We start from the raw sequence: 17421 nt of genomic DNA, 5'->3' as shown, positions 1-17421 counted from the left end.
CTTCACATCATTTTTGTTGGGTGTTTTCTTTTTCTTTTCTTCATTTTTTTTGGGGGGGGGGGGGGTTAAAATAATATTTTCCTCAACATCATGATGTTGATGATGGTGGTTATCATTTGGTGTCAGTTTTACAGCACATTTGTTCATTAAACTAACTGAAGATTTTAGAAACGGAGTGGAAAAATGTGTTTATATCACTATTTTGGGTTTTTTGTTTTTTTCTTTCTGTTCAGATCATTTTCAGGTATTGAAATCTATATATGCCAGTATACTAACTTCCCACTTCATTAGGTATACCTTGCTAGTACTGCCTTAATGCTTGCCTAATGGCACAGATCCACCATGGTGCTGGAAGGCACTCAGTTTGTAATAAGAGGCCCAATTTATGGCAATAAAACACTCCCACGCCATTAAATGAACACCGTCAAACCTGAACCAGTGATCAGTCCAAGGAAGGATTGATCCATGCTTTGATGCTGTTTGCATTAAATTTTGACCCTATCACTTGAATGTTGCAGCAGAAATTGAGATTAATAAAAACCAGGCAACATTTTTCCAGCCCAATTTTATCTGTGCGACACTGCAACTCATGCCTCTTTCAGATCACAGTGATGGTTATGTGGGAAAATTTTAGTAGATCAGCAGTTTCTGAAATATTCACATCAACCACCATGTCATGTTCAAAGTAATTTAAATCTCCTTTCTTCCTCTTTCTGATGCTCAGTTTGAACTTCTTCTGGTACTATAATTTGTGTTTTAACTTAGAATAATTGTAATATTCATACATCCGTACTCTTCTGCTTATTGTTATGGGGTGGGGGGGCTATCCCAGCTAACATAGGGCAAGTGGAGGGCACACCCTGGATAGGTTGCCAAACCGCTGACCTAAAATTAAATTATGTTACACATTTGTGATTAAGTACTTTATATGAGATTAGTACTACTTTAATTTGTATGTAGAAAATTTGTGTAATTCTTTTAGTGGGTAAATCATTTGGGATAGCATGGTTATATTTGTATATATTATATTTGTATAATATGCAAGGCACAGTCTATAGAAAACTAACTGGTAAAGGCAATACATTTTTAATTTAAAACAACTACACATTTAAGACAATAATTCATTATATTTGTAATATTTCATGACTAATGATAGAAATTTGACAAAGCAAGTAAACAACAGGAAATCAGAAATGCCATCTGTCGTACTTTACTTGTGTTTCTTTGGTGAGGTAGCTTAAATTATTTGGAATTCACTGAAAAGTCAGTCACTTAGTATAGACTTGGATTTCGTTATAGTAACACGACGGTAAGACTGCCCCCGCGTGGTGTTTTACGATCACTGCGCGGTGAAACGACAATTGCTCTGTTTGTCCTTTGTTGTCACCCGTCTGTAGCTCGCTGCCTCGTTGAAGTCGCTCCACCTCTGCCTCTCCGGCTTTGTACCCAGAGCTGAACCCACGCCGCGGCTACCTTCTCTAGGATACCGGGGCTGCTAAAAATTTGAAAATGGCCCTCCACGTCCCAAAAGCTCCGGGCTTCGCCCAGATGTTAAAGGATGGCGCCAAGGTGGGGTTAAATTAGGAATATTGGGCTCGTAGATGAGCTTTGACTGAGTAGTTGTGAAGAAGCGTGCTAGCTAACGTTAGCCGCTAAGTTAGCATGTTCATTCAGAGTCATGAGGGATAGTTCTAGAAAGCAGCAGCCAGGCCGCCCAGCCGGCTGCTGGACGAAGGTCTGTTAGGGAAGATGAAATGCTTATTCTTGATATTTCACTGTCTCCCTTCAGTCTAAACCGTGCTAAATATAGCAGCAGCAGAAGTTGAGCTGCTGTTATAACGGGATGCCATACTGCAGTCACACCCAGCTAGCATTCAGCTAACTGTCAGTACTGTCAGCTTAAAGTGATGCTGATGCTTAATGAAATGTTTACATTCTCAGACTATCCATATTATATCCAGTTATTTGCTTTTAACATATTCATTGTTAGGTAGTAAGCTAAATATATTAGTCTGACATGGAAATGAACGGTAATGCACCTGTCTTGAAAAGTTGATTTCTTGTCTGTTACAGCACTTTTCAGGTCTTGAAGAGGCTGTCTTCCGTAATATCAGAGCTTGTAAGGAACTTTCTCAAACCACCCGCACTGCCTATGGGCCCAACGGTAAGTTTGGTCTGCCTACAGCCTATTAGGGTTGTGCTCTGTAAAGATATCAAAGCAGCACCCGTTAAATGAAGTGTTTTCTTTTAGGCATGAACAAAATGGTCATCAACCATTTAGAGAAGCTGTTTGTCACCAATGACGCTGCAACAATTCTCAGAGAGCTTGAGGTGAGGAGATGTTGTTGTGCACCTCACTGAAATTCAGCTGAGTGCATAATAAATGTATGAATTTAACTATTTATGTAAATTGTTTGTTTTATAGGTGCAGCATCCCGCAGCCAAAATGATTGTAATGGCGTCCCACATGCAAGAACAGGAAGTCGGCGATGGTACCAACTTTGTCCTGGTCTTTGCTGGAGCTCTGCTGGAGCTGGCTGAAGAGCTCCTTAGAATGGGCTTGTCTGTTTCAGAGGTAAACAAGATAATATTGGTAAAGTAGCATGGCTTGATGTCAAACATGTGCTATGATTGGTGCATTTTCTCAGTGCCTGCTTTTTCTTCTTTGCCACAGGTGATTGAAGGCTACGAGAAGGCTTGTAAGAAGACTCTGGAGATCCTGTCAGACTGCGTTTGCTCCTCAGCCAAGAACCTCCATGACATTAATGAAGCCAAGTCGCTCATCCGTACAGCAGTCATGAGTAAACAGTACGGCAATGAAGACTTCCTTGCGAACCTCATTGCAGAGGCCTGTGGTGAGTCAGAAGTGCACACTATCTCAGAGTTGATTGTCTCGATTTTAGCATTGCCTTGGTATTTTTCTGACTTCCTTTTTCTCCCCTCTTCGTGCAGTATCGATCTTCCCAGAGACCGGCAATTTCAATGTTGATAACGTCAGAGTATGCAAGATTTTGGTAAGCAGCATCTTCTGTTGGTTTTATTTTGTGTGCGTATGCAGTTTGGCCTCTATTAACATTTGTGGTCATTTTAGGGTTGTGGGGTGACGGCATCCTCTATGCTTCATGGCATGGTTTTTAAGAAGGAGGCAGAGGGAGACATCTCATCAGTGAAAGACGCCAAGATCGCCGTTTTCTCCTGCCCCTTCGACTGCATGGTGACAGAGACTAAGGTAAGTGGAGGTGACCGATATATTAAGTTTAATGAAGATGATGCTGACATTGCTCTCGGTGCTGACAATAGTCCCGTCTGTTCCACAGGGCACAGTGTTGATAAATAATGCACAGGAGCTCATGGACTTCAGTAAAGGAGAGGAGGATTTGATGGAAGCTAACGTGAAGGCTATCAAGGAGGCTGGTGCCACTGTGGTGGTAACTGGGGGGAAAGTGGCTGACATGGCGCTGCACTACGCCAACAAGTACAAACTCATGGTGGTCAGGTAAGAACTACAAAACCTTAAGTGAGCAGGGAACGTATCATATACAAAGAGCTAGACATTTACGGCAAATTCAGCCTGAGTTTCTTCTAGTTGAGCTTACTGTTTCATGTAACTCGCTTAAGAGATCACATTTCTCCCAAGTAAAGATTGATCTTTTTGCTAATACAGATGGTCCTTTCATGGCCTAGGACTAAAACTTTTATTTTGAAGGTGCAAGATGTAACTGTGTCTGCATTTTTTGGGACATTTAAATAAATATATGATGGCCGTATGTTAAATATTACATGATATATAATAGTATATCTTTGGCATTGTGTGCTTCCCAGCCGTAAACGTTCTTTTTTTCCTTCTCGTCAGGCTTAACTCCAAGTGGGACCTCAGGAGATTATGCAAGACTGTGGGAGCTGTAGCTCTGCCCAAGATGGTGAGTGTACACTTGTTTTTATCAGATCAGGTATTCGAAAGAGCCGTCCATTTTTAACTATAAATACATTTTTGTCATCCTTAGATGGCTCCGACTCCGGATGAGATGGGTCACTGTGATGATGTATATCTGACTGAGGTGGGAGACACTCAGGTGGTGGTCTTCAAACATGGTAAATGACTCCATTCTTCAGGCTTGTGAATCTTAATTTTAAACCTTTCTGAGTTAACATGTTGGTTGGTGTTGACACAGATAAAGAGGATGGTGCCATCTCAACCGTGGTGATCAGAGGCTCCACTGACAACCTGATGGATGATATTGAGAGGGCTGTAGATGATGGAGTCAACACCTTTAAAGTTCTGGTCAGGGTAAGTAGACATTATAAGTCACTGGGGTTATTTTGTTGTTGGGATTTTTTTCTTACTTTTAGATGAATCACAAGTTTTAACAAATGGATGCACAAATTATATTTTAAAGATTATTATTGTCTTTATTGTAAAGCAACTCAGGCTGATGTTTATCTTTTTTCTCATCGGTGTTGAGCACCTGTTTACTTAATAATAATAATATTAAAATAGAATTAGGAACTGAAAAACTAAAACTATGCTATCAGTGTTCACTATGAGCAAAACTTTCCCTTTAAACATTGTTATTGAGAATCTTACAGTTCACAAATTTCAAGGGGTTTTCTTTTTATGTACTACTTAGTTTGCACAACAGCTACAGTCTCTCTGTCATTCATTATCTTTAGGACAACAGGCTGCTACCTGGAGGAGGAGCCACTGAGATTGAGCTGGCCAAACAGATCACCTCATATGGAGAGGTATGCACATTCAAGTGAATTAATTAACATATTCCAAGTCCACACACTTATCTCTCGTCTTCGTTTTGTCCTATTTTGACTGATACACCATTTTCCTGCCTTTCTGCAGTCCTGCCCTGGTCTCGAGCAGTATGCCATTAAAAAGTTTGCCGAAGCTTTCGAGGCGTTGCCACGTGCCCTCGCTGAGAACTCCGGCGTGAAGGGGAGCGAGCTTATTTCAAAGCTGTATTCTGCGCATCATGAGGGAAACAAAAACATGGGCTTTGACATTGAGGTATGTATGGATGCATGAGAAGAATGTGTGGATGGCTTTGATATAGTTTGATTTCAGATGTGAATCGTTTAAAATATTCAGCCTGTGTTTTCCTTGGTTACAATCTACAACGGCACTGCAAGAGGCACCTAAACCTTACACACTGGTCCTTAACGCATTACCAGTGGTGTCCAAAACGTGACAGTGAATGCCGGAGGAGCTAACACTGCTGTTTGCACTAAAAACATGCACTACATCATTCTGTCATCACAAGAGAAACTTGGCTCATGTGTTGGCCTTTGAGAGAAAAACAGTTACCTTGACTGAAATGCTGGAAGGACTTGAGCTCCCACCGAGTCCATTTGTGTTGTCTGCGCTATGGAGACAGATACAGCCTGTTCCACATGATCTTTAAGCTAAATAATATGATGTTCACATCGTATGTAATTACCAAGCAGGCGAATCACAGTTTAGATTTTTTTTTTTTTTTTTTTTTTTGGGCTTCCAGTTAACTTGGGTAGATGCACACCACTTTTTAGATTAGGGTACACAGCTTAACACTAACAGTCCTTTTTCCCACCTGTACCTACTCATCTTGGCTCAACTCGGTTTCGGACGGTTTCTTTTACAGTCGAGTACGAAGTAATGGCGACTCAAACACCACGACGATGGAGGAGGTTGAGGTGATGATATACCTGCTGCCTCCTTTTTTTTTTTTTTTTTTTTTTTTTTTTTTTTGCATAGCCAGGTCCCTAATTTCCGGGTTTCAAAAATTATGCTTTTGATTTTCGTGAAGGAGACGCCCTCATGACTAATTGAGAAACGCCACTGACTAGCCAATCGGTGACATGCAGTCTGTTGACGTCTCGTTTTCTGAGTATGGGAAACCCTAGAAACAGTCGAGTTAAGTTGAGCAGACTAGGTCTATAAAAGACATCTTAAAATTTGTGTTGTGGCATCCTTTTTTCCCCCTTAAATCCAAAATTTGAAATTATTTTTTTTAATACCCGTTTCTATTGAAGCGTCTCATATTCTTGACTGACGGTGCGGTTGTCATGTTGTTTGCAGAGTGATGGTCCTGCTGTGAAGGACATGCTCGAAGCCGGCATTCTGGATCCCTACCTGGTCAAATACTGGGGCATAAAACTGGCTACCAATTCCGCTATCACAGTGCTGAGGGTGGACCAGGTGGGTACAAACAAAACATTCTTAACACACAAACTCTACATGTAATGAAAGCCAGCCTCATACAGAATATTTTATGAACTTTTGAAATTGTGTTTTTTGTTTTTGATTGAGACAGAAAACTGCTTCAATCAGTCAGACAGTAAGAGCCTTTAGGACTATTTTTCACCTGTTTACAAAACTTCATCTATTAAACGGCTTTTAATGTATCGGTTTGGTTTTTAACTGAATAATTTAGGCTTTGAGGCAAATCAACAAACGTAATGCCACACTCCAGAGATCTGACAGACCGCATCAAATCACATCTCACAGATGTTTGCTTTCTGTTTATATTTTGAGTTTTGTATTATTCTTTTTAGGATTTTTTTTTATGTTCTTTAAAGCAACTGGTGGATAAATTAAGTGTGCATATATGTACGATCCAGATCATCATGGCTAAGGCTGCAGGGGGACCCAAGGCTCCCAAGCAGAGAGGCCATTGGGACAAGGACGGTTGGGATGAAGAGCCTGATAATTTTGAAACTCACCATTAGAGGGCACACACAAAACCCTCAGTCGCTCAGTCAGTAGGTTTTGGAATGTGTGTGCGCTTTTAACTAAAAACAAAACAAAAATCTGCATCGGTGTGCTCAGTCACTCACAGGAGGTTGAAATATGTATGTGTTACCTGTCACTACTAACACTGGAGAAATGTTGCGTTACTGACTGGATTCAACCACATCGCAGGTGTTTTACACAAACCCAGATGTGCCACTGCCTAAACCTGCACAGAGCAGATAGTGTGTGTGGTGTGATAGCATGCTGCATGCGCAAGCAGTTTGTGAGTGCAAGTACCAAATCAAACACTGTTTTGTTTTTTAATCTATTTTAAGAGAAGATTAATTCAGTTTAGACGTAGTTGAAGATGTTTTGTGAAACATGAAGTGCCTTAAGTAACTGACCCAGAGTTTAATTATTATTTCTTCAGCTCATTTTTTTTCTTTAATTATTTATTTGATTTTAAGTGTTCACGTTTTGTGCACAAGTACATTTTCCTGTGTAGAGAATTTCTCTTAAAGCACAACATACGGTACTCCCACGTGTGCTCATGAATGTTTAATCACTATAAATGGACTTCTGGAATATCTGTAGGGATTTAAATGGTCTTTTTTTTACTTTGAAAATATAGTCCCCTCATTTATAAATAAGCACAGCAGTTTAAGATTGAACACATTTTGGATGCTGTGGTTAATGTTTGTCTATCAATTATTTTATGAAGGTCAGAGGTGATGTGCTTCCACTCTGCCATAAAGCCCACTCACTCAGCTGCATGGATCTTATGATGAAATGATTGTTTTCTTCCTTTATAGATCATCATGGCCAAACCAGCAGGAGGACCCAAACCTCCCCAGGGAAAGAAAGACTTTGATGAGGACGACTAAAATGTCCAGCAGATGCTCCTTTTAACCCTGAACGCTCTGACATGGATTCCCAAACTTTTCTACTTATTTAAAGCTTACCTGTTTATTGGTTTATTTTGTAGAAATGACCATACATTGGTAACAGAAGTTTAAAAAAAAAAATCATACCAATGGCTCTGTTTTGCTTTTTATGTTCTCAGTCCCAAATAAAAGGCACCTGTGCTGTCACTATTTGGTTTGTTTTTTACTTTTTGCCCAGCGTTGCTTTATAAACTTCTTTGGTACTTCATATGATCACTAACTTTGTTTCATCACATATTGAGACTCAAAAAGAACGAGAAAATGTACTGTTACCACGCTTCAAATTGCTGTGTGTTTCCCATGATATTTAATGGCCAACATTGTACATTGCTTCTTGATATGATACAAACATGCATTAAATTCAGTTTTACTTATATAGTGCCAAATCACAACAGTCTCCTCAAGGGCTTCATATTCTACACTAAAGATATAATAATAGAGAGAAAACCCCATGTGTTGTAGTCAGATCAGCATCTAATCTAATATAGGACATATGCACAATTAATTAACCTACCAGATGCTTCCAAGTGTTTAAAGAACATTACAAAATTCCTAAAAACAAACTCAAAATATGAACAGAAATAAAGGATCCCCAAAGAGCAAGCACTTGGTGACAGTGGGAAAGAAAAACCCTCCATCAGAACCAGGCTGAGGAAGTGGTCGCCATCTGCTGTAATGGGTTGCAGGGTAGGAGAGGAACACGGCAAAAAACACACTGGAAGAAATTGGGGTGATAAGATACTGTGAGATCTTACTGTGAGGTTCTAGTTTGTGAGGATACAGCTTTTACATTTGATTCTGGATTTAACAGGGAATCAGTGAAGAGAAGCCAGTATGGGAGAAAGATGCACTCCTTTTCTGTATCAGTGCTCCCGCTGTAGCATTTTTAATTAAATGAATTGCATTCAGCATTCACATTTCCTCCAAACATGCTAAGACAGCACATATTATGCATGCATGGGTTTATTTTTAGAACAAGTGAATGGGGGGTTGAAAAATGTATCGGGAGATACAGGAGGCTTTTCTGTTACACGTTTGCTTTTGTGCACACAAGTCACGCCAATGCAAATGATGCAAACCTAACAGAAACTGTCACCGACGTGTATAATTGATGTGTGCGGCTCTGACTACCGCAAGCAGCAGCACAGGGATCTGAAGCGTGCCTCTCATTGGACGGTAGTGATGGGGGCGGATTTACGCTGACGTTGCCCATACACGGGATTAACTTGTTTTCTTTATATCGCCATATCTGTCACATTTTACACCGCGTAGCCCGATCAGCTGCAGATTGTTAGCGAAAGGTAAGCGTTGTGTTCGTGCAGCCCGACACCGTTGTTCGTGGAGAGGTTGCGGAACAGCGCGGATGGCTAAATGAAGAGCAGACGTCGGTATGAGGACACTGCGCTGATGTCCTGTCACACAGATGGGGGCCGACGGCAGTAAGAACAGGAAGGTGAGTTGGATATCTGGTTGCTAAGGTGTAAGGCACGTGCTTTGGTGGGGGTGGGGGTTCCCTGTGTGACGGGGTTCCGCAATCTCTTGGGACCTGAAAAGTGTGCTGAAGTTGCGTAACGGTGAAAAGTCGCCAATTAGTATTACAATGTGTTATTCCCACGTTACGATATATGGGGTGAGACCATTCACTTTGAATGCAAATTCGTCACTTTTCAAACAAAAGTCTGACACTCCCCAGATTGCGGTCACTGGTCGAAGCTGTTTAGCAGAGTGACAGCGGAGTAGATGTGCCCCTTTATTTTGCTCGGATGATAATGACACTCTGCATGGCTGATTAAGCGCATCTTGCATTACATAGCTGCAGAGATGTGCAGCAGGAGCCCCACGGGGAGGGGGCTTGTTGACCCGGTGACTGCACTTTGGATGCAGACCAGGGAGTGTTTTTATATATGAGAGCAGGAATGGTTACATGAAAATGCTGTACCACTCGGCTCCACTTAGGCATTTGAGGGATGAAGATGGGGCTGTATTATAGCAAAGTCTGATGTCTTGTACAGTAAGCCACAATCGTTAGGAAAGCAACCTTTTATAAATTAAATCAAGTATATACTGTGTACTGTCTTTCAAATCTATGGCAGGTTGTAAAATTATTTAAATACAACCCCAGATACATGTGTCATTGTTTTTTTTTTTTTTTTAACAAACACTAAGATAAAATTCACAAGTGCTGTGTGTGTGTGTGTTTGAGAGAGAGAGAGAGAGAGAGAGACTATAAAAGATACAGAATCACAAAAGAGCTGTAGATGTTAAACAAAGAGTACAAATAAAGGAGGAAAAGTTAGAAAAAAAGACTGAACGAAGTTGTTGCGAGGGTTACTAAGAAAAAAAAACTTCTCTACAAAAAACATTTTTGCAAGTATGGCTAAGGCTCGCAAAGCTGAATCTCAGTAAACCACAAGACTTCTAGAACAATGTCCTTTAGACAGATGAAAACCAAACCCAGCGTAACATCACAAACACGTCATACTGACTGCCAAACACGTCGGTGGAGGGGTGATGATTTGAGCTTGTTTTGCAGTCGCTGAGTTGACCACAAAGTCCTCTTATACCCAAGTTTATTACAGTCTAATTTGAGGTCAAGGTGTCAATACCCAGTCAAAATCCAGACTTTAACCTGATTGAAATGCTTTGGTGGGACCTTAAAAGTGCTGTTCATAAATGAATGCCTGCAAATCTCAATGAACTGAAGCAACGATACAAAGAAAAAGTCGCAAAAATTCCTCCACAGCAACGTGTGAGACTGATAAAGTCATACAGAATACGACTAATTCAAGTTATTGCTACAGTAAGTTGTGTTTGGACTTAGTCTGTAAATTTAGAGCAGCATTTAGGCAATTCTCTTCTGTATTTTTACAAAGCATTTTTCAGTACAGGTTGTCCTGTGCCAACTTTCTTTGTGTGTTCTAGTTTCCAAAAGGTCAAGTGAAAGCAGAAGGGCGCTTTCAGCAGTGCACGCCTGCCTTGATAAGTGTTGGTACTTAACCTTGCGTAAAACACTCTCTGAATGAACAGTCTATTCATTTTTGTTCTCCAGGAGTTTGTGTAATAAAAACAGACAATCTAAATGTTTTTTTTTATCCTGTTTCTTCTGTAGCATCTACAAAACTGTGTCTTTATCTTTTGTTTCCCCAACAGAGGCCTTCCGAAGGGCAGGAGAATGAGCACTTATCTTCTGGATGGCGTGGCTTCCTCTCAAACATTGGCCTGTCTGTCCCAGCAGGCCTGTGTCGCCTTGCCCCGTCTGCCCTTCATCTGGGCCAGCGTCGAATGCTCCAGGGCAAAGCCCCCGAGATCCCTGACCACGTCTTGAGGCTGGCAGGAGTTGGCCCCCACAAGCTGAGAGCGGAGTGGAGCCTGCCGGGGTTTATTACCATGTTCCTCCCCGAATTCCCCCACAGAACTGTGCCTGGCCACGAACACTTTCAGGTGAGGGTCATTTTGAACGCCAGCGCCACATCATGCGTCTTATGATTGAACAAAGCTTTCTCATGTTCTGCTTTTACTTTTTTTTTTAAAACTAGACACCATCCCATTGTATCTGTGTCTGCATTGTTCTCGCCTCACTAGGTGTTGGGCTACATCGCCAAAGGTTCATTTGGACCCATCCTGAAAGTGAAGGACAAGGTCAAACAGAAGACATATGCTGTTAAAGTGAGTGTTGATTATCTGGGTTTTAACATATAGGTTTTCTGCGTTTAAATTCTAACATAAATACCAATCAGGCTGTTGCAGGAAACTGAAGCTGTGAGATAATTGTGTTCATGGTTCATTTATAATTACAGTGGCCTGATTTCATCTTGTGTCTGCCCACAGGTCATACCTAAAGCAGAGATTTTAAGACTCGGGGTTTTGGAGCAGTCAAAGGAAGAAGTTGTAGTCCAGGTGGGTTTTGTGTTAACTTCGAAGGCACTATATTTGCATTTCATACAGTTAGCACTCAACAAACCAAGGCTTTCTAAAGTACACATAATAGTCAGTGAGTGATAATTACTGCTAACAGTTAATAAGTGATAAGATCTCATGTAAATATTGTGCTATTCTTTGATTTCTTAACTTTAGAAATGTTGATAGAAGGTAGAAAAAATCTGCTGTGATGGTGATGAACCATTTATGTTTATTTGCCTTCTCACAAAAATGGCGTGTGCCTGTAAAGTCTGAAGTTAATGCGATTCTGAGTGACATGATCTCTCAGAAACAATGGTCGGTTGAGCTTTTCCAGGCTGACCTTTGACCTTTGCCTGCAGCGTCAGGTGCGCCACCCATTTGTCCATGACCTCCAGGACTGCTGGCAGACACAGCGCCACGTCTACATTAGTGAGTCAGACAGAGACCGGTGACCCAATCCAACCCAGATCCACTCTCCCTTTACTTCACCTCACCTTTTCTCACCTCAAAACTGGCAGCTAGGTCCAAGATCTACCCACAGCCCCACCCAAACCCAGCTCCTACAACACGATGAACAAAAAAAAAAAAAGGCAAAGAGGTTCCCGTCGAGACTTTAAAAATCAGGGTCTTTTGAGCTTGTACCCCACGTTTAATCGCACCTTTATCAAACACCCTCCAGCCCTGCAACCCCAGTCTACCACTCCCTCTGCATCGTGTAGCTTCTTCGACTTCTTTCCTCTTTCCTCCTGAGCATTTACCCTCTTTTTCCAAATTAGCCACTGACTCAGAAAGTGTGACCCACTTTGTTTGCCTCTCCACCCCCTGCAAAAAGAGAACGAGTTAGCCCCCGAAAACCAGATGCTGAACATACTGTGAATCATCACTGAGTCACATATTTTTTGAGCCTGAAATGTAGAGTACATGGAAGTCACCACAACAAACCGATGAAGATCTCTGCAGATATTTTAAAGCAATTAAGGTTAAACAGTTGCTTAATTGTTATGTTGCCTTATGTAACAGTGTTAAATAAATATGGCTATCCTCAGTTACAGTGTGGTGATTCATTATTACAAACGCACACACATGCAGTTTAAAGTCATGCTCCATTAAGGCAGCCAGCCTTAAAATTCCACCTTGCTTGCTTCCTAGAGAAAGACAGTTTTCACTCTTGTCTCTTCCCTAACTTGAGCAGTGTTGTGTTCCACCTCCCGCTGACCTTCACTTCCCAGTCACATCTCGCACCGCTGCACAGAGGCATGCTTTGATCCTGTTTCTTCTCCAACAGTGTGCGACTACTGCAGCACAGGAGACCTCTACACCTACTGGCAGATGATTGGTCAGTTCCCAGAGGACACGGTGCGAGTGTTTGCTGCAGAGTTGGGATGTGCGCTTGGTGTGTATGCTATTACATTACTAATTAAATGAAAGATGTGAACCCTCATCCGTACTGTAAGCCTAACTTTTCCCTTCAGAAATCTTAATTAGCTCAAAGCGTCGTTTCCATAGTTATTTAATGGAAGTAATTATCAGAGGTGGTCTTATTAAAAACAGATGAGCTCTCTAAGGATCTCCACCAGCAACACAGCAAAGTCAGAATGGTTCAGTTTGCCAGTACGAAGACATGGATTTGAAACCTGTTTGCTTACTAGTTGTTGTTTTTTTACAGGCTTTCTGCACGATTTTGGGGTGATCCACAGAGATGTGAAGGTAAAAACCAAAAAAATTGTACAATGACACAAAACCTATGTTAAGCACAGGCATCTAGATCATTTCAGGCAACACATATTCATATCAAGGTTTTTCACAGGACTCTCTGCAGTCCTCAGTCTTTTACATCATTGTGAAAGGAAATTTGTCCCACTGTTCTTTACAACTTTGTTTGAGTTTAATGATGTTTGTGGGAAGTTGTTCACAGCAGCTCTCTTAAGGTCCCACCACCTTGGACATTGACATTGCTCATTGGTTCTTTTTTATCAGCCATTCTGCTGTAGATTTGCTGTAAGACATGTGGTCTCACATTTGTGTCTAGAATACTTTGGTATACAGATGAATTCATTATTGATTCAATAACTACAAAACAAGCCCAAATCAGCCCTCTGTCACCGCAGTGTTTGACAGTTGATATTTTACAGCTGATATTCCACTTCGGTCACTCCAGGCATTGTTTGAGAAATCTTGAAAGCTGAGAAAGCGTTGTTTTGATGGAATTTTGCAAAACTAAGCAATGCTTCTTTATTTTAGAGAAGAAGCTTTTCCTAGCAATCCTTCCAAATACTTGTTCAGTTATTTTCTAAGTGTGCTGTCATTAACTTTAACATTTAACATACTAACTGAGGCCTGTAGAGTCTGAAATGGGTTTTTGGGAAATTCTCCGAGCATTGCATATCAGCTAATCAAGTGCACTTGATTATCAGGCTGTTACTTAGCTGCTTCATTCCCATGGATGGAGTAAGGTATCCATAGGAATACCATAGGCTAGAATAAAGGATATCAAATGCTGCAAGCCTAACATTTATCATGAAGAGTTTTTGTCTTAACTCTGAAACCTTTCCAGCTGGATGTCCTACTTTTGCGTCTCATATAAGAACAGCAAGCTCAGCTTCCTTTTCCATCATGCACACGTACAAAGGCTGTTTTTGGTTTTGTAAGGCTGAATACTGAATACTTACTAAAAAGTTTCTAAACTGCTCATTCCTGTTTTTTAGTCAATGCATGAACACAACAATTAAAAATGTTTAAATTGCCACAAAATATTTTATTGAAGTAGAATTTGTTTGATACTTTGTGTTTTTATCAGATACCGTATTTAGAGTTTTGTTTTGTTTTAATATTTTGTTACAGGCTACAGGTTTCCTTTCATCAGTGTTTCGCAGTAATCCGATGGCAGACACGGTGTGTGGCATAAGAATTCAGTGCAAGAGTGTAATCTCATCCACCTATTTATTTATTTTGCTCTGTTGTTGCAGATGGAAAATATCCTGCTGACAGACAATGGTAAGTAAATCTTGTCCCCAGCAGAGAGCAGCATAGCTTTGGTATGAGGGAAAAGCACAGAAGCTTCTAGAAAACAGAGCTGTGCACGTCTATCAATCAATACCTATCACTGCAAACTATGAGGGAGCATTATGATACAAATAAAAATCCAGCCTGTGTCAGTTAAAAAAAAAATAGCCTGGGATTTCATACTCATCATAACATAGAGAAAATGATCTTTTCTAGGACACATCCGGCTAGCTGACTTTGGTTTGTCTCGTCGCCTGGAGAGAGGGGGAAGAGCCTTTACCATCTGTGGAACCATCCAATATATGGGTGAGGAAAACATCCACTCTTAACCTCCCCTGCAGCTCATCCCACCACAGCTGCAGATGCTGGGATTTGGAAGCATTTAGAGCGTATCTAATTATGTTTTACTGGGAGGTGAATTTATGAATGGAAAAACATTGTGAGGGTTCTCTGTCCTCTGCAGCTCCTGAGGTGCTGAGTGGTGGGCCCTACAACCATGCAGCTGATTGGTGGTCACTGGGAATTCTGCTTTTCTCACTGGCTACTGGGAAGGTTAGCTATTGTTGCCTGTTTGCACTGTCAGCAGTTCGATTAATCTCTCAGTGACACATGAGCATGAAAGACTGTGTTCATTTAATGTTCTGGCATGCTGAAGAATTAATCTATCAAAGTAGCAAAAGATGAATCATCCCCTGAATTTTCCCTCTGTCAGTTCCCCGTGGCTCCTGAACCAGACCACTGCAGCATGTTGAGGAAAGTGAGGAGCTTCCCCTATGAGATGCCCCTCAGCCTCAGCTCCCCACTGGCCTTGCTAATAACAGAGGTAATCATTTATTGTATATCTGCTAAGCAGCGAGCCAGTTGAACGGTCAGATCATCATCTGCACATTTTCCTGTCCAGCTTTTATGCAAGACTCCCTCGCGTCGCTTGAGGACGCTTGATCGTTTCCAGCGGCAAACCTTCTTCCGCGGATCAACCTTTGACCTCGACCTACTGCAGCGTCAGCCCATGGAGGTAACAGACGAGACGTCTGAATGTCCTCGGTTTGGTTGTTTCCTCTGTAAGCTGAAGCATGAGTCTTGACTTCTCCTCTCTGTTGCTGTCAGGTGATTCTGGAGCTGCGGGAGAGACCGGACCGAGTGGCCAAAGCTCGACGAGGCCTCACTTTGTCCCTACAGCCTCTCAAAGGCTTCGACTACGACTCGCTCCTCAGCCCACCCGCCACGCCACACTCGCAGCAGGATCCCAGCGCAAACACTCACACAGCTGTACCGCTGCCTGGCCCAGCACTCCCACTGCATCCTGCTCAGGAAAAAGGTCCACGCAGAGAAGTGTTTGTTTGACAGACACTGAGTTTACAGTGTAAAGGCACACTTGTGCACATTTGTTCACCCTTGAATTGGTGCGCCTTTAAAATTTTTCTAAACTTTAAAATTACTGACTTAATGGAAATCACCTTTTTTTTTTTTTCTACACGCATATTTCAATGTCTTTTATGTTTTGTGACGTGCTTAATACAAGTTATTCTTCCTTTATGTGTTTGCCTTTCTCCGCTGCACAGTTTCTTGCACACTTGTTTGCCCAACAGTTGTGCAAGAAAGATTGCACTATTGTGCATCCACTTTCCAGTAAACCATCATGGCTGCCGTGTTAATACATAGTGGACAAATGCTGTGAAATTTACCCCTTGTGGAAATGTCATGCTTGTTGATCATAATATTATAGATCATAATATTTTTTTCTTTTTTGTTTTAAGTGTGCAAACCATAGTTATCCTTTCAGCTAGGTTAGTTGATTTCAAAATCTCTGCTGTTATTTTCATGTTGCAAGATGTTGCAGTTATTTTAGCAGAAGCGGATGGAAGACTCGTTGCCTCAATCTGTGCAACTTTTACTTTGAAACATAGTCTGTACCTTTGCTCATGCCACGATCTGACCTTTCCCAAACCTGACCTTGGCTACATCATCTCCTCGAGCAAGTGACACAGTATCAGGTTCAAATGTGTATGCCTTCAACACCTTATTTAGCTTCATCATTTATAACCTACGTCTCAGGGGAGCGCTTGGTGGTTTTCCCATTCAGCCTTGATTTTTGACTCCAAGAGCTGTACAAAAGTGTGCAGATCAGAGCTGGGACTGGAACAGCAGTACCGTTTACCTCCACTTAACATTTTGATCGATACAGGGCTTTTTCTACGGTCTGTGGATGTGGTAAGCCCTTGCCAGTGATCTCACCTTTATGCACTTACCTGCTCATCTGATTATAGTGTAATTTATTTATTTATTTATTTTTGTAAAGTATGCCCTAATGTGTGCCCAGAATGCCTCGTGTGTGATCCTTGACCTTTCTTTATTTCTGGTCACCGAATGCTGATGTGTATATATTCCTGTTTATAAAGTTTATATGACTTTTTTTTAATACTCTTTGATGTTTGATATGTTATGTTATGATGTATTTTTGTAATTGCCATGTAGCACAGATGGAATATTAAACTCTGACTGTACAAAGTTCTGCTGGTTTGTTCTGTCAGGGTGGAACCTGTTGAAGTTCAAACCAAGCATCAAAATGAGGAAGAAAGTTATTAAAGTGACTTTGAACGTGGTGTGGTTGGTGGTGCTAGACGTGCTGGTCTGAGTAATTTGGAAACTGCTGATCTGCTGGGACTTTTCCACACAGCCATCTCTATGTTTTACAGAAAAATGAGAAAATATCCAATGAGCGGCACTTCTCTGGGGTAAAAATGCAGTGTTGACATCAGACCTGACGGGATGGCATTGGCAACTCAAATAACCACTCATTACAACCAAAGTATGCAGAAGAGCATTTCTGAACGCACAACACACTGAACCTTGAAG

At 41.3% G+C, this 17421-nt stretch overlaps 2 protein-coding genes across 4 annotated transcripts; both read left to right on the top strand.

The window, feature by feature from the left end:
* The first annotated feature begins 1390 nt into the window (after positions 1-1390).
* On the top strand, positions 1391-7812 carry cct8 (chaperonin containing TCP1, subunit 8 (theta)). Of its 2 annotated transcripts, XM_026182585.2 has the most exons (16): positions 1395-1569; positions 2074-2164; positions 2252-2331; positions 2426-2575; positions 2675-2855; positions 2953-3014; positions 3092-3229; positions 3318-3496; positions 3854-3920; positions 4005-4092; positions 4173-4288; positions 4672-4743; positions 4853-5017; positions 6065-6184; positions 6607-6747; positions 7531-7812. In XM_026182585.2, exons 1-15 carry the CDS (start codon positions 1510-1512, stop codon positions 6712-6714), a joined length of 1677 nt encoding a protein of 558 aa, XP_026038370.1. In that variant the 5' UTR covers positions 1395-1509; the 3' UTR covers positions 6715-6747; positions 7531-7812. The 2 variants fall into 2 exon arrangements, with proteins under 2 accessions (XP_026038372.1, XP_026038370.1); XM_026182587.2 differs by lacking the exon at positions 6607-6747 and having other exon boundaries at positions 1391-1569.
* A 1006-nt stretch (positions 7813-8818) lies between these two features.
* On the top strand, positions 8819-17168 carry rskrb (ribosomal protein S6 kinase related b). Of its 2 annotated transcripts, XM_026182981.2 has the most exons (14): positions 8819-9115; positions 10813-11103; positions 11245-11328; positions 11491-11559; positions 11922-11991; positions 12848-12955; positions 13229-13269; positions 14404-14454; positions 14529-14556; positions 14782-14871; positions 15029-15117; positions 15278-15388; positions 15467-15580; positions 15673-17168. In XM_026182981.2, exons 1-14 carry the CDS (start codon positions 9086-9088, stop codon positions 15907-15909), a joined length of 1413 nt encoding a protein of 470 aa, XP_026038766.1. In that variant the 5' UTR covers positions 8819-9085; the 3' UTR covers positions 15910-17168. The 2 variants fall into 2 exon arrangements, with proteins under 2 accessions (XP_026038766.1, XP_026038767.1); XM_026182982.2 differs by lacking the exon at positions 14404-14454 and having other exon boundaries at positions 8822-9115.
* The last annotated feature ends 253 nt before the right edge of the window (positions 17169-17421 follow it).

This window comes from Astatotilapia calliptera, chromosome 10 (genome assembly GCF_964374335.1).
Source record: "Astatotilapia calliptera chromosome 10, fAstCal68.1, whole genome shotgun sequence".
NCBI lineage: Eukaryota > Metazoa > Chordata > Actinopteri > Cichliformes > Cichlidae > Astatotilapia > Astatotilapia calliptera.
This window is presented reverse-complemented; position numbering and strand designations above follow the sequence as displayed.